Genomic DNA, 22,840 nt, shown 5'->3' on the forward strand with positions numbered 1-22,840 from the left:
AGGAAAATCTATATGTACCTCATACAGAAGTACGTCTGGGCAGGTCTTCAAATATATTTCTGGACTAAAACCCAAGAGTATGACTGCAGCTTGTAGATACATAGGCAAGCATGCTTCAGTTAGAATTTAGGTATCATATACTGCCTCTATAGCAGCAAGCAATCCTAGCGTGGGCTATAAAACCTTAGCAGGATCCTAAGTGAAAATTTGGTCCTGTGTTATCTCATGCTGCATAGGGCATTAGTAAATGGGAAGAAAATATCTACACCTTGGTTTTCCAGTCATTGCTTCCAAGGCATTTACCCTGATGCACAGTACATTGCTGCCTCTGTCAGCATGGGAGCTAGGCAGGAACTTGGAATAAGCATTTTACATTGCACCAGGGTAAGTAACTTCACACAGGAGAGCAGGCCTTCAGCAACATTAAATCACAAGCTATACACAGTTGTACAGTTGTAATTCCACTTGTTGAGTTAAGAGAGCAGCTTGGATCACAGTATTACTCATCACCCCACAGGGCAAAGATCTCCACTAGGACATCAAGGAGCTCCTTTGGACTGCAAGGGTCCATGGTGGTGGAGGCTCACACAACAGTGGATGAGCAGTTGTGCCGTGTCGGTGAAGGGGTCTTTCTGCAACCTAAAATCATCAGTGGGTGTTACTCTGACTAGCAAGAAAACGCTTCTTAACACCCTAAATATGAGGTGCATACTGTGGGTGGAAGTGATCAAGATTTTACTGCCAGAAACCCCGTGAAAACAATATTTAGCAATTCAAGTTAGTTCGTGCCACTTCTGCTGAATGCTCAAGGGAACACCAGAGCTGGCAGTCAGTAATTACTGCTGTGCAGAAAGAGAGCTTGACACACACTGGTAGAATTTTTTAAGTTAGTTAAAAAAAAAGTCTGATGGTTTCATGACAAAAATCACTTAAAGAATGTACCTCTGAAAGAAGACAAACAACATACTAAAAAAAATTTTGAGCTCCTTGCCAATATTATATATGAGAAAGGCTGCAGTTCCAAAAGCTCAAGCAGATAGAACTTAACCTGTGCCAGATCTTGTAACTGGCAGCCTTTTGCAATTTGAAACATGAAAACATCACACTGCTTTTCTGCTCACTGTCTGGGAGGTGAATATAAACTTTGCCTCTTTCATCTCCCTTGCAAGCAGATTTAGATATAGTAGAACATGGACTGATGGTGCGAGTCCAGAAGAGAGCCACAAAAATAATCAGGGGGCTGGAACACCTTTGCTACAAGGACAGGCTAAGGGAGCTGGGATTGTTCAACCTGGAGAAGAGAAGGCTCCAAGAAGACTTAATAGCAGACTTCCTGACAGGGTGCCTACAAGAAGGCTGCAGAGAGACCGTTTATAAAGGCCTGCAGTGATAGGACAAGGAGCAATGGTTTAAAATGAGAGAAGAGTAGATTTAGATTGGATGTTAGGAACAAGCTCTTTAACATGAGGGTGGTGGAACACTGGAACAGGTTGCCCAAGGAGGTAGTTGAGGCCCCATCCCTGGAGATCTTCAAGGTGATGCTGAACAAGACTCTCAGCAACCTGATCTAGTGGAGGATGTCCTTGCTGACTGCAGCGGGTTTGAACCAGATGCCCTTTGGAGGTCCCTTCTAATACAAACCATTCTATGAGTCTATCACTTGTGTTAGCATTAGGGAAAAGAGAATAAATTTGAATTTCCATGATAATTGTCTCTGTGTGAAGATACCACAGAAAAAATTGGATCTGATGGTTCTGTTATCACCCTCTCTAGAATAGTTTCAGCACAGAGATACTAAAATTCTTGTTTCTGTACATGTCAAACACCTACAGAAGCCTATTATAAAAAATTCTTGTAGAGAGAATATAGTTACATACAAAGCAACAGAAAAACAGACTGCTCATATGTATAACACAACAGATTTGCCCTGTTTTTCATGTCTGTACAGTTTATGTATCTTGAACAGATGTTGTGACCTTTTTTCTGCAATGCTGCTTTCTGTTATAAGCAACTAGCATGATTTAAAATGACCACTGCATTTCCTGCTGCACATGACAGAGGAACTATTTTTATAGTGCAAATCTTTTGCATGATTCATGCTAATCAAATTAATTATCATGTCTTGCAGACTTTTCTTTTACCTGAAACTGTGTGATCCTTTGGGTCTCTCAGTAGTTTGAGTCTTGCATGAGGGAAAATGTACTGCAGGGGTTTCCCATTTATCTGAGGAACACAAATATACATGTCATAAAAAGATAAAACAACATCAGTTGTATTAATAATTTCAGACAGTTGAAAGAAACAGATAAACAAACTTATTTAATCCAGGGAACTACAACAACCTCACAATTCAAATGCTCAGTTTCAAGACATCTGCCAGAGAGAAAAATCCTTCTGTAATGAATATTTGCTTCCACAACTCCATATTAATTTTGAATATGGCTTTAGTTTTAGTTTTTATTTCCTAATGACTAGAAAGTGATCATTGTCTTCTGTAATATTAATTGTTTCTTCAAGCAATGTTCAAGAGAAGAATGAAATTAAATATAATTCTTACAATTATTATAAAATCCTGTTCACAAAGACTAAAACCTGATCTGGTGGAAAGTGCCAAGTGGAAAGTGTCCCTGACCATGGCAGGGGGTGTGGAACTAGATAATCCTTGAGGTCCCTTCCAACCCTGACAATTCTGTGATTCTGTGTAAAGCAAAATAGTGGTTGCATGCAAAACCAGCTATGAGTTACTGCTTTAGTTTCAGAAAAACCTCATATTCCTGCATACCTCTTTTCATCAAACTTCAAATGGCTTTTGAAAGACCCAAACTAAAACTTTTAGGACTATATTTTACGTGAAAATGTGCAACATTCACTTGGGCTGATACTGGAAAATGCAGAGCTGAAAGAAATGCATCTCTATGACATGCACTGAAGAGCCTGTTTTTCAGCTGGGATGATTCCACTTGCGCTATGGCATGGGCACAAGAAGGACAATGCAGCAGGGATTAACCCATTTGCCAGGGAGCCCACATTAAAATGTCTTTGCAGAAAGAATGTCTGTTGCTACAGTTGCACACCTCACACCTATCACACCCTCTTTGTCTGCAGTTTTGCTCTTTTGGAAGCATCACTTGTTTGCAATATTAGCACTGAGCCAGAGTGCTGCATGTGGACTGAGAAGAGGAAGCAAGGCTGATAGCAGCTGTTTCATGACTGTCAACATGCTGGTATGTGGGGAAGCCAGATTCATGGATCCAATGGGACAATATTAGTCACCATGAATATGCAGCAGTTGGAGTGTATCAGCAGCCTGCTGCCTAGAGTTTATTACTGTTATTTATGTTTAAGTAGTATTTAAAGGGATTAGGCTCCTCCTGAACAAAGCACTTGAAACCCAGTTTCTGCCCTAAAGAGTTTATCATGTTAATAAACAGCACACATAAATGAAGGGAGAGAAAACAGAGAAGTCAAGGGACTTGCTAAGATTAATCCCGCAATGAGCAGAAGATTTTATATATCTTTTGTCATAATTCAGTTTCTTATCCAAAGGATGACATTGCATCTAGAAGGCTGAAATCCTCCTGTAACACACTGAGCACTGTTGAGTGTAATTAATAGGAGACAAAAAAAAAGAGATCATGGATTTGATAATGGACAAGTACTCCAAAATGAATCAGAACTTGAGATCAGGTAGATTTTAGGACTTCTCATGGAATTTCACCAGGACATAGGGTCTAATCCTATAAGAACTGTTTAAACTGCTACAAGACTTCCACACTTAAAAATGGTCAGGGACATTGCTGTGGTTTAATGAGACTATCAGAAAATCAGCATGTGCAATTTAACAGCAAAAATAATGTTTTTGACACATGTAGCTTACATAAAATTATAAATAAATCTCAACAATGCATCTATTTTAATTTTTATTTAAATGAAAAAGAATACAAATTCACGCAATTTAACAGAAGCAGCATTTGAACAGTTTTTTAGCTGAGATCTATTTTGGTGGGAGCAATTAAATTTAACTGAGGAAGATTGCAGCTCATAAACTAAAATTCATATTTAAAAAAAAAAAATCATCTTTCTTTATCAAGATTGCTTTTCAGAACAAATAAGAATTCAAGAATATTCAGTGCCATACTGTGCATGACTTGCTTGACAAATATCAGAAAATATACTGTCTCCTGCTTTAGTCTGTTATTTTCTCATTATTTCCGGTTCTAGAATTTTTTAAGTATAAATCTTGGTTTTAATATAGTTAAGAATAACAGTATTAGAGTTTATTTGTATTCATATCTTTTGTTGTTAGTGGGAATCAGTACTTCAAATGAGTGTTTACCTTCAGAAAAATATCTGAAAGTGGCAGAATAAATAGAAAAAATAGTATATATGAAACCTTGTGAAACACAAATTATTTTGTGTTTCCAAGGCTTCAAATGTAACTTCCACTACAGATGATTTCCCTTCACCTGCATACATGCCAGAGGGTCCTTCTGATTGCCTATTCCCCCAGCTACCCCAGTGAAGACACAGAGGGATCCCACAAGTCACACAATCATGACAGCATAAATCTGAGCTACAACACAGAAGAGGCAATCCTTCTGCTGCAAGGCTGAAGGAATGGTGGACATTTAACTCTCCAAGCCCAGATTTAGGTTGCAGGGCAAAAGGTGACTTGATCCCACTTATTTGCTACAAAGCCCACAGATTCCTGCCATCTGTCCGTATCATGATGATGCATGCCTCTCCCTTCTGGAAGCATTCAGTACACTCAAGTAATAAGTCTTGCAGTTTGGCACTGGCAATGACATTCTCTTCTGATCATAGGCACATTTTGACTCTCCAGCATATCTTTCCTCCTACTATGCTCCTTGTACTGACATGGGACTCCGGTCACATTTTTCTGCACTTTACACAGCATGCTGTCAGGGCTTGCATCCAGTGAGTTAAATGAAAGCTGGACTATACAGATTTTCCTATAGGAATTTAAGTTCAGGTCATATGTTTATGTTATTAGTGAGCTCAAAGTCACTCAAAAAAAAATAGAATGAATGGCAAATAAGTGTGCTGAGGTTCTCTAACACTGCTAATCAGTTTAAATGCCCACTATGATACTATGATACTTTATTTTGCTATTTTACTTTGTACATTTTGTCTCATAAAGAAACTCTATGCAAACCTCATATAAGGGAATTTTGTGTGATAAAAAGAAATAAAAAAAGAATATACATTTAATGATGTTTAAAACAAACAACCAAACCAACCCAAACAACCAAAACACAACCAAAATGAAGTGTATTTAAATATTTCAGGAAAAGTTCAGAGCAATTACTATAATACATTAACTAGTCTTTGGATAAGGTCATTAAACCCACAGTAATTTCTGGTTTTAAATGGTCCTGCATCTCCTCTTCCACAAATACCTTAGGGCCTGAGAAGGTGAATCTCAGCAGCTACTCCTGGGTATATTCCTTTAGGAAATACAGTCTTCAATAGAAATTTTATCTGAGTTAGGTATCCAGGAACAGGATGGTGGATACTCGTGGTGATGAGTAAGACAATATTGATCCTAGTTTCTGAGTACCACATGTACTTGCATGAATGCACAAGGTTTGTGAAAGCTGGCACCAAGAATTTCCACAGCTAACATAATCCTGCTCCTTTGAACCATTACATCTTTTCTGTGCAGAGCATGAATGTCAAGGTCTGTAGAAGTCCTAAAGGTGGAAAGTTCTGTCTACTGATAGATACCTGATGATAGAGATATTTTGCAAAAGAAGTACTGAAGAAAAACTTAACAAAGTCAGTGCTCCTTCTCATTAATGAATTGCAAAACCTTTGTGTCTGTAATTCTGGTGACTGAAAATTAAAAACTTGCTAAATTCCATCTTGGATTACAATGAAGGGGGTTGCTATCAATTCGCTTAATAGATCAGACATTTTAATGATTATACTAAATTTGAAATGCCCTGTTCCTCATCCTGTTTCCAGAGAATCTGAATCCCTACCCACAAGTGTCAAATAGAGAATGCAGTTCACTACAAATTAAAATGAAATCTCCTTTCTAGTTGGAAAAAAATAAAAACTAAGAAGCATGGACTTAAAAAAAACAACATGGAATAAAAGTTTTCAGGTGATCTGCTGGATATCTGTCACAAACAGTATTTTCATTATAATCCCACTGCTCCCTTTATGACCCTCTTTTTTTCATATTTTCTAAATATTCCAGAGGCCCTAAAAAAGTTTGTCTTATATATCAACGGCACAGCCCCATAAACCAAAACAAACATATATTTCCTGAAGGCCTTCAGAAATAGGGGATTAACATGCAAAAGGTTGCATCTCTAGAGCCTTTGCCTTCTTTTTGTGATGAGAAAACTGTTACCAAAGCAAACTGATGAAAATATGTTGCTATCATCATGAGTTTAGGATTCTATTATTCATTTAGGGTTTAAAAAACACTCCTATGATTACTGGACATTCCATTTTCAAAACTTAGTGAGCAGCCATTTATCTCCTGTTCATATATTCTCATTATTCATCCTGTTGTCATGTTCTCTTACTCCCCTACAGCTCTTTCCCGGATTGTTTGAAACAGATAGTTTAATTCAGCTGTGAACGTGAGCCAGCAGTGTGACCAGGTGGCCAAGAATGCCAAAGGCAAAGCCTGGCCTGTGTCAGGAATAGTGTGGCCAGTAGGATCAGGGAAGTGATTTTACCTCTGTACTCAGTTCTAGTGAACCTGCATCTCAAGTACTGTGTTCAGTTCTGTGCCCCTCTATAAGGACACTGAGGTACTACTACAGTGTGTCATTAGAAGGGCAACAAAATTAGTGAAGGGTCTAGAGAGCAAGTCTGATGATGAACATCTGAAAGAACTGGGGTTGTTTAGTCTGGAAAAAACTACTTGAAAGGTGGCTATAGTGAGGTGGGTGTTGGTCTGTTCAGCCAAGTAATAAGTGACAGAACAAGAAGAAATGGACTCAAGCTGCATTGAGGGAAATTTAGATTAGATATTAGGAAAATTGTCTTCACTGAGAGGGTTATCAAGCATTAGAACAGCTGACTCAGGGGAGCAGTGAAGTCCCTTTCCCTAAAGTTATTTAAGAGTTGTGTAGATGTAGTGCCTAGGGATACGGTTTAGTGAAGGATTTGTCAGTGTTAAACTAATGATTGGACTCAAAATTTTAAAGGTCTTTTCCAATCTATGCAATAGGTGATAAGCAAATAATTTTCATGGAAAACAGTAACCAAAAAATCTCTTAATGCCTGGACATTTGAAGATGTTGCTGGCCAAGTGTCAGCGATTAATCAAACTCCTGAGGTTAACAGGGATCACTGAGAAATCTTCTGATTATGTATTGCTTAGGTTTAAGCCATATTTACCCTCCTCAGGTAAGCAGTTCGTAATTATTACACTGGGAAACACCTATTAAGAAACTAAACTGCACTGCAATTTAATGCCATTTAAGAATACTATATTGCACCACAGAAGTTGCTATAGAAACAAATATATTTTAATAGTATGTAAGCTTAATCTGCCAAGTAGTAAGAAATTCATGGAAACCTGGAAGTTCAGGTTGCACTCTTGCTTCAAAAGCAAAGGGTTGTGATTTATTTGTTACCTTTAGTTGTAAGAGCTCTGTGGGATGTAATCAAGCCGTTCTGATTTAATCTATTATGCAAATTATGTTTTGCATGTGAAACAAAATCTTTTGGAATGCAAACATTCCACTTAATAAAATAATCCCATTTTCTACAAAAGGAGAAAATACAAATAGCAAATTTAGAGCAAATAAGTGTAACTAGAAACACTGACTAATAGGTTGCAAGCAGATTACTGCTGATGTAAATACTTTCTTTTGTGGCTGGTTTGTACTTGGTATGGGATATTAAATGAGTTGCAATGGCTGAATTACTGTGCCAACTAGGAAACTCTCCTAACTGATTTCAGGAAAGCCTCTACCACAAACAAGGTTCTGGGTGAAGGTGGACCTATTCAGATGGTCAGGATAAAGAAATTTGTCATTTTTGGCTCCAGAATATGTTATACTTGGACACTACAGCTCTCTGCACTGAACCAGGTTGTGGATACAGGAGTTATTATGGGAAAATGAATTGTCTTCTTAGAGAAGAGACAAGGCTGAAAAAGCCTTTAGAGAGTGCTTATAGAATCATAGAATGGCTTAACTAGAAGGGACTAAACACACTACACTGAATAGGGACATTTTTCACTAGATCAGGCTGCTCAGAGCTTTGTCAAGCCTCATTTTGAAGATCTCCAGGGATGGGACCTCAACTACATCCCTGGGCAACCACCCTCATGCTAAAAAGCTTGTTCTTAAGATCTAATTTAAATCTACTCCTCTCTCATTTCAAACCATTGTCCCTCATCCTACAAGCCTTTGTAAACAGTCTCTCTCATTAGCCTACAAGAGTAGGTTTCCTTCAGGTATTGGAAGTGTGCTGTTGGGTCTCCCTTGAGCCTTCTCTTCTCCAGGACAAACAACCCCAACTTCCTCAGCCTGTCTTTGCAGCAGAGGTGTTTCAGCCCCATGATCATTTTGACTTAGCACACTCTTGTTTGTATGTTTTCTGAGGAATTAATATAAGCAACAGAAGGTACTAAGTGCCACAAAGAGCCCATGAAATACTTTCTCTGGTATCTATACCATTACATGGAAAACAGACTATAATTTCCATCTATCAGTAACAATGATAACTCAAACAACCATTAAAGACCTGAAAGACTTGAAATACATAAACCTCATTAATACAACAAGGATACATGATGGTATACTAAGGTGACTTAGATATCAAAGTCAGCAGGCTTGAGGAGGACAACACAGTATTTGTCTTTCCCTTTGTAATAAAGGAAATATTCTAATTATTAGATTGATAAAATCTTAACAATTTATTCAGTAACTGACCACAGATTGCTGGAATTATAGTAACCAACTGTGTCAACAGGATAAAGCAGTTCTTTTCTTTATACTATTAAAAAAAATAGAGGGGCTTGAATTTGAAAGGGATAAAGCTGAAATGGCAATATAGCACTAACTGCTTGCTTGTTTGGGGTTTGTTTTTTTTTTTACATTTATATTTCTTCTGGTTGGCAGATTAACTCCTTTCCAATATGTTTCAAAATACAATATGAAAAATACTGAAATGCAGATGAATGTTAATCTAATTTCATCATCAAGTACTGATGACAAACACAGGTGCAGCAGCACTTCAGCTGGATGCAGCTGGAATTTGATTAATCCTGTAGGTCCCTACACTATTGAATAGTATGATTACATGGTCAAAAATTTATAAACTAAAGGCATGGCTTACTTGACAGCTTACTTGGTCTTGGTGCTGACTTGGTGGTCGAGAGTGGGGTAACTTCTCTGGCAGCCTTCTTTCAAGGACATGTCCATTCTCCAAACGTGACTCCCTGGGCTTGTCGAACCAATCTGTTTCTTCACGACGGAGGTGATAGGCTTTGAAAACCAAGGACAGGTCAAATGTTCTGATCCAGTGTTGGGCAAAGGGCAATAATGTGCATTGTGCATAGCAAACATGCATAGTGGTTATCAATCGGCCATGCATTGAAAGCAAAGTTAGAAGTGAGAATAGAGACATTGAACTCAGACATAATTTTGCTGTATATGATACAGCAAAGTGAGAAGGTTCTGGTTATGTCAAAACTATGGATATCAAATACCATAGATAACCCACTGATGAGTGGTGCATATTTCACATATTTCTAAAATGTTTGATGAAATAAATTAGTCTAATTAGTTTCTCTGCAGTAGCCTAAGGAAAAAACAAACAAACAAACAAAACCCATCAAAAAAAAACAACCCCAAACCAAGCCACAAAATAACTCCCAAAAAAATCAACTCTCAAAACCTACTCCATTAATTCTCTCTACTTAAAAGAAAACTGAGACTCCTTTATGAAATCAGTGCCATCCCAAAGAAGCTATGAAGCAATCTATACTCTCTGCAGTTCTAGACAGAGATGTTGCAAATGTTCTTGAGTTCCATCCCCCGATTTTGCAGTATGAACGTTTGTGTGTGGAAACTTAGCCAGGACATTCTTTCTGCAATATAAGCCTGCAAGACTACTGTTCTTATATTTGAAACTGTTTTGAACCTGCATAAAATATATTGTGTTGGACATCTCTTGGGGACAAAATAGCAGTGTTTCATTGAAATCAGTTTTGCAAATACATATGCCTACTGACAAGTCACACAGGTTTCAATCCACTGAGATCACAGTTTCTATGTATTTAATAATATTTCCACTCTACATACAGATTTCAATGTTATGCTTTAATAAGCAAGATAAATTTGGAATTTAAAGAATGACAATGTTTGTTTCAGGAAAAAAAAGAAAAAAGAAAACACAACAGAAATTGCAAACCTTAAATAAGGTCAGTTGTTGCTATAGTAACAAGAATGAATGCAATTGTTCCATGGCAGTGAAAAGAATTTAAAATGAAAAATGGTAATGTGGATAACCTTCTCTATTTAGCTGTTAAAGGAAACACAATCCAGTTGGTTTAACAAATAACTGGGGAAAAGTTTAATGGGAGAAAAATTAAAAACCAAAACCAAACATGTTCTTTATTAGTATTTTATTACATGTCACCTAAAAGAGGAGCAATATATATATGTATGGGTTTTGAACAATAATATTTTGTTTATGGTAAAAAAACAACCCCCTAAAGCCTTAATCTTGTTTCAGATATTATTCAGAACCTCCCTGACTGCGTACAATTTGAATCTAATGTGAAATGGTTCAAAAATATTTAGCTCAGTATATACAAATTAAATGGGACCGTTATTATAGGTTGATGTTTGTCTGTCTAGTGATTAGTTATTGATTAATTGCTTTCAATAAACCATTATGATCTAACATGAAAACCTTTATGCTTTAAACATTTATGCTGATCGATTTATGAATCATCATGTAGCAGGCTGGTTCATATGTCATCCTGACAAATCTTAGCGAAGCTTACATAGAGAACCTAATGCATTCTTTTGAGTCCCAGATTTCTCCTTCTGAAAAGATGGCATGTATCTAGAATCTCATACTGCCATGCAGACCAGCCTCTTATTTTTCTTATTTTTTTTTGTTTAATCAGATTGTGAGGAATGTGTGCATTTTATATGAAAAGAAAGAAGTTATGTATGTATGCGTATATAGAGACACACGCGCCACACTCACAGGTACATACACACACTTGATTGATTGGGAATTGTTTCAGCTCAAAACATAAGAATAGCAAAGCTGACTCACTGAGTGAAGATTCATGCTTCTTTCTAAGACTAACAATATGCAGCCAGATGGTTTCACCTGTAAAAACCTCCTGCTGGAGTCAGTAAGGTTTCATGCTGCTAATCACACACAGTTTAACAAGGTGAGATTGAACTGCAGGTTCAAGAAACTTGATCAGAGAATCAAAAGCAATCACTCAATCCCACAGATGAAAAATGACAAGTCATCTCAGGTTTTGATGTCTTAAAATCTCAATTTTCAACTTCCAAAAGTTTCCAGTATTCCAAAGGGAATGTTTACATTCATGAAATTGAGTACTAGATTCAGCATCCTTGAAAATTAGTATCTTCAACTTGCTTAAAAGTTTGTGGAAACTGGCAGCTGTAGGATCATTGAAGAGCTATTTTCTGGATCAGAGCTTTATGAAGAAATACCAGGTGTTTCTACAGCTCAAAACACTTGTTTATTTTCAAGAGAAACCTCTGGATATTGCACTTTTTTTGTCACTAAAGCAATTTTTTTTAACCTCTTTGAAGATTTGTATATGTACTGAAGCATGGTCTTAAGATTTCTTACAGTATGTAGTTGTAGTCAGTGAAAAACAGAAGGTTTGGCTTCAGAGTCTCAGTTGCATTCTCTTTTGTTATTTGTTTTGGAATATGACCTAAAAAAATGAATGGAAAGTCAAGCACATCTTTCACTTTGAATTGCAGAAAAACAGTTTAAATACCTTGACTTACATTCATTTTTAAAAGTCTCTGAAGATGAAAATCCAAGCTTTAACACAAGGAGTGTTTTTCTAAGATAGTGCTGAAGACTTATTTATTTTAATGAAATCTCACCAACACCACTCAGTAGGCTAGATAAAACATGTCAGAATAGCTGCCTACTGTCAGGGAACTACAGCAAAAAGTGCAGTGTGGAGAAAAGGTGGCCATAAAATTATTTATCTGAAGTCCAAATTATATGAATTATTTTCAATTTGAGTTACTTGCCATGAGACAGCATATGTGAAAGTAAGGTCATAACACAGGAAGGACATGGACCTGATGGAGCAGGTCTACAGGAGGTCCACAAAGATGATTAGGAGGCTACAAGAACAGGCTGAGGGAGCTGGGGTTGTTCAGCCTGGAGAAGAGAAGGCTCTGGCAAGACCTAATAGTGGCCTTCCAGTACCTGAAAGAGACCTACAAGAAGGCTGCAGAGGGACTGTTTCCAAAGGTCTGCAGAGATAGCATGAGGGACAATTGTTTGAAATGAGAAGAGTAGATTTAGATTAGATGTTAGGAAAAAATTCTTGACTATGAGGGTGCTGGACACACCAGAACAGGTTGCCCAGGGAGGTAGTTGAGTCCGCATGCTGGGAGAGTCAAAGTCAGGCTCTACAAGGACCTGGGCAATCTGATTTAGTTCACTGTAGCAGGGTTGGACTAGATGCCCTTTAGAAGTCCCTGCCAACCCAAACCATTCTATGATTTTATGAAAGTGTTTTTATTTCCTAAGAAGAAGTTGAATCACCATCCCTGGAGGTATTGCAAGGACATGTAGATGTGTTGTTTAGGGAAATTGTTTAGTGGTAGACTTGGCAGTGCTAAGTTAATGGATGTACTTGATGATCTTAAAGGTATTTTCCAACCTAAAGTACACTGATTCTATGACAATTTTACATAAATGGGGTAAAATTTAGCTTTTTGTGAAGAAACAAAAGCTTGATGGAAATCAGGACTGTACTGCTGAAAGGGGAAGCCCTGATATTCAATATCACTCTGATAAGGAGCATGTGAATTGAGTTAGAATACTTCTGAAAAAGTAGAAGTAGTTGAGATGAATTTAGAACCAAGACATGTTCAAACTAAAAGGTAACAGGTACTCCTTGGACAGATATACAACACAATGCAATGTACTGCAGAAATAGAATTCCCAATGACCTGTTTAAATGAGGTAGAAAAGCACCAACCAAGCTTGGTTTCAGTTCTCCTTAGTTTTCAGGGGGAAAAATCCTGCCTCTTTTATGACATGACCCTAGAATGACCCTTAAAATCGCAAGGGGAGTGGAGGCAAGATAACATCTACTTGTTTCAGATTCGGGAAGTTCCTCTCAACTACCTTCAGATTTAATAATATAGAACTCTGTGTACTAAGAATTTAAAAATCATCAAAAAGACTTAAACTTCTGATAAAAATCAAAGAAGCTGATGATCCTGAATGTCTCCTGTACACAAACCTCATAACAGGGTTGTCAATATCCAAGAATTATGGAAGCAAACTTACAGAGCAGGAGGTGAATAGATTCAGTTTTCTAATTCTTATGGAAGATTCAGCATATCTAAAAAAAGCTGTACTACAATAATGAGCACTGAGGTTACTAAAAACCTGAAAAATATAAACCATACTGCTTCATAATCAGGCAAATGTGTCTTTTGAGACAATCATTGCTATTTACAGACAATAGAGCGCATGCAGAGTCTCTTTTATTGTGCAATAAATACACATATGAAAAAGGTAAAGGAGTGCATACAATTCTGAACATATTAATTTCATTTTCTTTCAAACTTTCTTTATGACTTTTAAACAATTTATAATAAATTACGTCTGAACTGACTCAAACAAAATCGATACAGAATTTGCAGTTATTTAGCAGTCAACATCAGCTTTAACATTCTGCTGTACTGATTAAGAAGAAACATTTTTAATTGCACCATTTATAAAACATCAGAAAGGTTCTTTTCATGAACCTAAGTGAGATAAAATCTTGTGCTTACTTGGCAAACATAATGTATGGGGTGCATATAAACCCAGCTACACTGCATAATCCATCAATAAAGGTAAAATATGTACTGCAGGTTTAGTGAAGGATGAGATTGTCTTGCACCATCCAAAGGACAGATTATCTTACATCATCAGAGTTCTGAATGCACAGAAGTCCACATGACAGGATGTTTGCAACGAACCATATGTAAAACGTTTTTTTGCTATCACGTTAAGCTCTAGATGGTTCTAACACAAAATACGTACGTACTTCATGAACAAACTATTTCTACAAAAAGTGGTGCATCGGGAGGTGGAATTATCAGTTCTTGAATTCTATCATGAAAATTCATGCAAATAAAAATGCTAGAGCTTTTTAGAGATTTGGGAGGTTATTATTTCCAAATCCCGACAAGAACTATTGCAAATAAGTTCAATGATTCACAGTCACTGGAGAAGTCTCCACATAAAGACTGATGGTAGAGTCTGTATTGTACACGGAATATTCTACACAGTATCATCATAAAAGTAGACATCAGAAATGAAAAGGAAAATGCACAAGCAAACCAAAAGAAACCAAATCAACGACAATATATCAAGCATGCTACAATAGCTCAACACCATCCAGAAACTGCTGTTAGGGTAAAATAAAAAATATCAGACAAAACAAAACAAATCAAACCTCAAATATGTAGATACGCAGAAGATGCACCAAGGAAGAGAAAAACAAAACAAAACAAAGTCTTTGAAGTGTAACAAAAATTAGACACATGCATAGAAATGAGGATTTGCATTGTGATAGTAAGATACCAGTCTGAGGCCTAATTTACCTTCACTGTCTGACATGGCATGCTGGAAGTCATCCATGATGAAGGCTATATCTCGATCATAGCCTCGAGTCCGTGACTCCTCCCTCATATGTTGCTGGACCTCGGGTAATGAATGGCTTGATCCAAATTGGTCCCTGGTATCTGCGGATATTGGTGGCAAGGGTCCAGCTGCTGCTCTTGCCATTCCCATTGGCTGGCCAACGGGACTTAGTGGGCTCTCCTCCTCTGAGTTCTGTGCTACTATTGGGATCCTCCCCCTGCTTTGGCTAATAGGTAGACTGGTGGGCTTAGTTCTTCCAGAAGGTGCTGCATGGCTAAAGGAAACATCTAAGGGTTCAGCTTCTTGGGCTTTCAGTCTTAAAGAAGAACTGGAAGAATCCCTTTTCAATGACAAATCAAGCCCATAAACTGAGGAGGGTCTAGATGAGGGCCTAGATCTACTACCACTGCTATAAGACTTGTCTGCTTCATCTTGTAATGTGGATCTCATTGTTGGACCTAATGCAGTCCCAAGGCCTGCTCCAATGGATGAAGTCAATGGTTGCCCCATGTATTTCTGTTGTTCAGTGATGTTTTTTCTAAGGCCAAAAGTGACATCATCCTGAAGAAGCCTTGCCCTAGCGGTAATTCCCCCAAGTGTTGAAGTGCTAGAAGTCATATAGGTTGAATAGTCAGGCTCAAGGTCTCTGCTTTCTTGGATAGGTGAAAACTTTGTTAGTTTGGGGTCTATCAAAGCTTTCTTGTGTTTTGACTGCTTCTGGTAAAGAAGGGCAGCTGGGAGCTGCTTAGCAGCCTGCTTCTCAAGAGTGAGCCTACCTATACTATATTTCTCAGATTTTGGGAAATGCCTGTAGCTGCCCTCTGCATGGTAATACTGGGAGAGGCCAGAGAGATGATCAAGACTTTCTGCACCTCTACGGAACTCTTGTTTTATCTGATGTTTCAAAAGCTTGAGCTCGTAAGGGTCCTCCATTGGGTCTTCATCAGCTTTAACATAGGAATGTAACCTAGAAGAAGTCTGCAGTGGTGCTAGGAAGTCTGACACTTCCTGTGCTCTCCTGGCCTCAGTTGTGCGAAGCAGTCGATCTGTTTTGGTCAGATCTTTCTCATGGAGGCTAAAACTGGAACCAAGTGTTCCTGATCCTTTAGTAAGTTCTCCTATATCATCAATCAGCACATAATTTCGAGATGTATGGTGGTGGTCTATATCTGCATAGAATGAATCTGTAGATATGCTTGATATAGGGCTGCTTGCTATGCTGTTTCTCTCATCTAGTCCTATCCTTAAATCCAAGGTAGAGTATTTGCTGCCCAGAGTATTTACTGCATAACTATTGTCAGTTGAAACTGGAGCTATCATGAGAGGCTGACTGCGGATTACATCATAATTTGTTGTCATCTTAGGCTCCAAATATAATGTGGTTTGTCTTGGCTTTGGCTGTATCACCATCATCTGTGATGGAAGTTGATACGATGGCTGTTGAGATGGTGGAGGTTGAGCCTGTGGAGTAAAGGACATAGAAGCTCCTGTTTGGAAAGCTGTCTGGGCCTGATAGGGTGAAACCTGCTGGTGATACAATGGCTGCTGTTGCTGGTAATGTGATTGCTGTGTGAACTGAGTTGGTGCTTGAGTTGGCAGGGCAGGAGATGAATATTGATATTGAGCATATGGGCTGGTAGCAGGGGCAAACTGTGTTTCTGGCTGGGTTTGTGGCGGCATAAACTGGTTAAACTCTGTCTGGGGTGCAGTACGTGGTCTTTCCAAGCCGTGCTGAGTTTCTATTCTGGTTGATCTGGTATTATTAACTTCACTATCTGACATATAATCACGTTCTTCTGCTACTCCTTGGAGATAGGCACGCTCTCTCTTTTCTCTTTCTTTTAGCAAGGCTTCTTTCCTCCTATTAATGCCCATTTCCAAGTATCTCAGCTTGGCATCTATTTCTTTTTCCTCCTCATCTAGCTCTGCTTGCTTCTTCCTAAGCTTGGCTGATTCACGTTCGACCAGATCCAATTCTCTATCTATATCCTGAAGAATTTTGGCTCTGGCCATAGTGGTTGTCCTACAAATCCTTCTGCGTGAAACTGATCCCACAGAAGTATATGGTGACTGAGTTCCTGCTGTTGCTTCCTCTGGAGGTGGGTTGGGCAGAGTCCTCTTGACTTTCTTTTGAGTGCCTGATGGAGTTATGCTTGAAGAACCTTTTGTCTGCAATGGAAGAAACAAGACTGAATCACTATTCCAAAGGACTGATGACAAATTAATCACAAATTGTTTAAATTCTGTCATAGTGTGGCTTTACATCTTAATCACACACTTCCTTTAATGGAGAAGAAACTGGTACCTGAATAAGCAGCATAAGACAACATGAAAAAGTGACACCAGGTTTCTAAAGTTCGGGAAGATAAGCAATCTAGTGCAAAATAATGGGGATGCTCACTTGGACTTTGTTTAGCCTAAGACTGAAAACTCTATGTTAGATGGTCTCTTCTCCCTTGTATCCTTATTTCTCTCTGCAACTACTTGAAAGGAGGTTGTAGTGAGGTGAGTGTTGGTCTCCTGCCTAGTATCAAGTGACAGAATGAGAGGAGGTAGCTTGAAATTGTGTGAGGGGAGGTATAGATATTAGGAAAACATTTTGTGACTGAAAGGGTGCTCAGGGATTGAAACAGACTGCCCAGGGAGGTGGTAGAGTCACCATTGCAGGAGGTGTCCAAGAAACATAGAAATGGCACTTTGGGGCACAGTACTCGAGGTATGGCCTAACCAGTGCAGTGTACAGGGGCAGAATCACCTCCCTGCTCCTGCTGGCCACACTGTTCCTGATGCAGGCCAGGATGCCATTGGCCCTCTTGGCTGCCTGGGCACACTGCAGGCTCATGTTCAGCCTACCATCAACCAGCACCTGCCTGGCTGCTCTCCAGCCACTCTGACCCCAGCCTGTAGCACTGCATGGGGTTGTTGTGGCCAATGTGCAGAACATGGCACTTGGATGTGTTAAATCTCATGCTGTTGGATTCTGCCCATCTGTCCAGCCTGTCAAGATCCCTCTGCAAAGCCTCTCTACCCTCCAGCAGATCAACCCCTGCCCCCAGCTTGGTGTTGTCAGCAAATTTACTGATGATCGACTTAATACCCTCATCCAGATCATCAATAAAGATGTTAAAGAGCACAGGGCCCATCACTGATCCCTGGGGCACACCACTAGTGACTGGCCGCCAGCTGGATGTGGCACCATTCACCATCACTCTCTGGGTTCGGCCATCCAGCCAGTTCCCAACCCATCGCAGCGTGCTCCCATCCAGGCATGGAAGGCCATTAAGAAGAGGGACTTGGATGATTTTTAAATTGTATTTCATCTCCCCAATAGCTTCTTACAAATGTTGCCTTAGTTAAGGGAAAGGGATACATATATTAAAAATAACCACCTTAGCCATTACAGAATGCAGCTATGTGAATATGAAAACATTTAGGCACTGGGAAACAAAAAGAATGTTAACCAAATTGACTCTTCTGACTTTATCAAGCAATAGCTGTTATTAATTAAAAATGGATTTTCTTCTGAAATAACTATTATTTCAGGCAGATAAGAAGCCAACAAGATGAATTTTAATTAGCAGTTTATAAATCACTATTTTCTCTGTTTATTCTAACATGTCATCAACAAATGGTAAAAGTTTTTTAAGTGTTGACAACCCTCTTTTGCTGTTCTTCTGCTACCTAACCTTAGCAAACTACAACAATCAACACATCATTTGTCATGGACCTTCAAAAAAACATTCACTACCTTTTCAAGTGCAATTTATGTTCTTTTCATCTAAATTCCATCAACTTTTGCATGTTTCAGATTTCAACAAGTGCAATTTAATTTTGTTTTCAGCTTCCCGTGGCAATTTCCCAAGCCTATGTTTTGCTAATAAATGAAAGAAATTAATTTTCTCTTGCTCAGTGTGTACTCATAATCAAAGACAAATTAATCATCTACAGTAGGTTGAGCTGCCTACTAACTTATATTGTAAATTCAGAGCAATGCCACAGTTACTTTCCCCTCCCAAACTGAAACAGCAATCACAGATGGTGAAACAGTCACAGATGGTCACTGATACTGGGGGAGAGCTATTAATAACATGCTCATTACAATCTCTCTAATACTTTAAGGAATTATTATTTTCAGATGACAGTTAAGTTGCTGATGAATAAATCCCAGTGTCAGCGCATATAATGCATTTTACAAAACCCCCTTCATATCTTGTTAGATCTTTGTCTACCCATAAAGAAAGTCAGACTAGTAGACAGCAGGAAAGATGTATCACTTGCTTTGAAAAAAGTATTTATAACTTCTAGTTCTCAGCTGCTATTCTCACAAAAGGCAAGTTTTAATATTTTTACTTGATATTTATATTGGAATAAGGAAAAAAATATCTTAATACTGTGACAAGATGTGTTTGTGTTTATTTTTTTTTCTTCTTCCTATATATTTTCATCATTAATTGGGTTGTCAGGCTACCTGGGAACTGTGTTGGTAGGCTGAAAGGAAGTTCAACTGGAGTATTTTAGCAGATAACTTTAAAGTAATTGTAGAATTTAGTTTTCACATTTCCTTTGAATTTATTAACTAGCATGAGGTGGCGGAAAGGCTGATCTTGACCAAATTCTAATCTCATTATTACAAAGAACTGGGAGGAGAAAGGAATCATTGCACTGTCTAGGACTATCCTTGTATTTTCAGTCCTCATAACACAATTATAGAGTTATGCTCTTTTTAGGTCTAAAGTATTCAAAGGAAAGATGAAGCAGAAACTTCCATGGGACTAGTCTGGAACCATACTAACCTATAAAATAGAGACAGGCATTCTTAAGCCTTAAAATTACTGGTTAAATGCTAGGTTACATGTCAGACAGGTGATTTTACCAAGTTCTCTGACTGAATAAACCACAAACTTTCCTAACATATTTTATTAATTTCCCATCTTCTTCATTGTACCCTATTTGCTTCTAGCTATCTGCTATTATCCTCACTAAGTACTGAAAATCAGTGTTTGACAAATAATAACTTTAAACACTAGTCTCAAGAAGTAGATTATTGTGCTTCTTCTTTTGCCATGACACCTTTATAAATGTTAGTACTTTACTGCTGACCCTTGTATATGGAGAGAAGTTCACACTAGTCTGGGATATCCTTTCAGGATGGACATAAATGCAATTATACCAGTTCCTCAAGCAAAGTTGACCTTGCTAAAATAAGCCCAAAGCTTGTGCTTGAGGTAAAGCTATAGATATGTTCTCCCCAATAGTACACATTAAAGAACTGAGGAAGAAACAATCTTCCCTTTCCCCCACCAGTTTTTAACTTAATTTTTTTGATAATAAAGATAGGAGAAGGATGCACTCCTTAGTCTTAGCAGTTCAATGACAAGATAACATCACAGTGAGGAACTCAAAAGAGATCAAGGTTGTGTACAAACAGATTTACCAAACCCTTCCTTTTATGACTTGCTAGTATAGATTATTCTTGATGTGCTTCATCTCCCAAATTCCAGCTTCTAGAGGTCATCTGGACAAAGGCTTGTAGGCCTTGTTAAATTGTGTGGTGCTTTGGAATAATTCCTTTTTAGATAGATGACCATCCTGTTCCTTGTGAATCTTTCTGATATTTTTTTCTATCTCTTTTTGTCTTCTTCAAACTGATGGCATTCCTGCCAAGGCCAGTAAGACTCTGACCCACTACAAGACACCAGTCAAACATGTGTTCCACTGCTTTTATCTGTTTTAAAGAGATTGCTTTGGGGGAAAGAATGGCTCAAGAGATGTGTGATGAATTTCTACTGTTAAACTGTGAGTTTGATTTTTAGTTAATCTTTCTCATCTTCTAAGCTGAATTTGTTTGAATATTATGTGGTGCTGTCCTTCCATCCTTCTCTCTATTCATTTGGCCATGACCAGATATTAGGTTCATATGCTCAAAGAATGCCATAAGCTTTCCTTTAATGTAACTCTTGTCTTTTTCTTTTTGGAAAGCATTTTGGTTTGGGGACTGACCAGTCAGGCAGAAAACTAGTTTCTAAATAATTACACAGCAGCACTGTGATGACAGTCTTATTTTCTCGTGTGTTTTGGTGTTTTGGTTTGTTTGCTTCTTTGTCTGTTTTGGTTTTCACATGTATGGTTTGGGGTTTTTGTTTGTTTTGTGAGTTGGTTTCTGGGTTTTGTGTTTGTTCACTTGTGTTTGTTTTTTTTTGTGTTTTGTCGTTGTATGTTTGTTTGTTTTAACTCCTTGGGTTAAAACAAAATAGACTTTTTAGAAATAGTCTATTCCAAAACAATAAGCATTTTTCAGAGATTTTGCTTTCATTTGTGTCAGAGTTATTAATTCCTCAGATGACCACTTTAAATTCACTTGCTTCTTTTATTTTTCCCTGTGAAATTGTTTGAAATTGCCATTTTCACTTCAAATGCAAAAAGAACAGCACAGTGCACTGCCTAACAGCAGATATGACACGAGATATCAACTTCTTTCCTCATTCAAATACATAAAAGGCCATATGCTTCTTTTGATGGTGAGGGGAGAGAGGAAAAATTCAATGGAAATTATATGTGCAAGCTACAGACAGCTATTGCTCTTATATAGTGATTTTCAAAAAAATCTAAACCTACATTTCATCTACTTTGTGTAAGCAGGCATAATAGTTGGTCTCATTTGTTTGCATACAAGAGATGTTTTTATGTAGACTAACAGATTTGGGATGTGTTTGGAACAGGATTGACAACTTTTGTCTATAGGGGCAATGGGGAAATTTATATTGATAAAAATGAGTAAGAATAGTTAAAATCAGCAGAAATACATCAATGGAAAATCAGTTTGTAATAGGAATGAAATCGAGTGGTTTGAAACTCAACTTCACATATTTAAGGCATCCCGCAGGAAAGCTGTAGAGGAACTTTTCATAAGGGTGTCTAGCAACAGAACAAGGGGGAATGGTTTGAAGCTGAGGAAGAGTGGGTTTAGACTGGATCTTAGGAAGAAGTTCTTCAGTATAAGGGTGACGAGACACTGGAAAAGGCTACGCAGGGAGGCAGCATCAATGCTATTTGCTTTTACTTTTTTTGCTCTCTGAAAACACAGTAGTCTCTTTATTCATTCCCCTTAGTGCAATTCAATGCTGTAAATTTTCCCTTATGCAAAAGGGAATTATTTCTGGCTACCTCAAATAGTAATATTATGTTCAAAATTCAGCTCAAAACAATTATTTTCTTCTTTATTTTTGATTTCTTTTTGCCTCTGCTATTCTTTGCTACTAATCTTTTCAATCATATTTCTTACCTTTACACAGTGTTCTATGATATAAGCTTACATATGACCTTTTCTGTCCAGCTATATTCAATGTATACAACTGTATGCATCTCAGTTATGTTACAGTAGGGAAAAAAAATCTCACACTGATTCAGACAGGAGAGGATAAGAGAAAATCCTCAAAACAAGAACATGACCTGAATATTCTCTCTGAAAGACAAATACAGTGTTCATACTTCACTATACAAAATCTTTTGTTTATCTATCAGTGTATTAAAAACTATCAAGGGACATCACAGAAAGAAAATTCCATTCTTCTACTGCTGCAATGCTGTGTTTTTAGTATCAACTCCAATTAGTACTCTGAGTCCTACAGTACCATCTCTCTAGTCCAGGACCAAAGCCTGAATCAGAATAAGTACTTTTGTCTGTGAGTTAAAATGTTTCCTCATTTGTAAATGACCTGTAGATTTTAGGAAGATAATACAAATTATTTTTAAAACAAAAAGGGATACAAATGAATAAATTTATCTAGATGCTATCTTCATCATGACCCATGAAAGTTTCTGAAGAGGAGGTTTTTGAAGCACATTATGCTTTGATAACCCAAAAGATTATGGAACAGAGGACAAACTGGCTGCTTATGGCTTTGATGGGTGGACACTTCACTGAGTAGAAAACTCAGTGGCTAGATGGCCACTA

At 37.9% G+C, this 22,840-nt stretch overlaps 1 protein-coding gene across 3 annotated transcripts in view; it reads right to left on the reverse strand.

The window, feature by feature from the left end:
• PCLO (piccolo presynaptic cytomatrix protein) overlaps window positions 1-22,840 on the reverse strand; it is a 353,643-nt gene that overhangs the window by 122,518 nt on the left and 208,285 nt on the right. For 2 of the 3 annotated variants that reach the window (XM_068167826.1, XM_068167810.1), the window contains exons 7-9: window positions 14,847-17,055; window positions 9,334-9,482; window positions 2,142-2,223 (exon numbers count right to left, since the gene is read on the reverse strand). In XM_068167826.1, coding sequence (XP_068023927.1) covers window positions 2,142-2,223; window positions 9,334-9,482; window positions 14,847-17,055 — 2,440 coding nt within the window. The remainder of the gene's footprint in view (window positions 1-2,141; window positions 2,224-9,333; window positions 9,483-14,846; window positions 17,056-22,840) is intronic. The other variant, XM_068167817.1, reaches the window with a different exon arrangement.

This window comes from Melanerpes formicivorus, unplaced genomic scaffold, assembly GCF_026170545.1.
Source record: "Melanerpes formicivorus ecotype bairdi unplaced genomic scaffold, bMelFor1.0.p_v2 SCAF_3, whole genome shotgun sequence".
Lineage (NCBI taxonomy): Eukaryota > Metazoa > Chordata > Aves > Piciformes > Picidae > Melanerpes > Melanerpes formicivorus.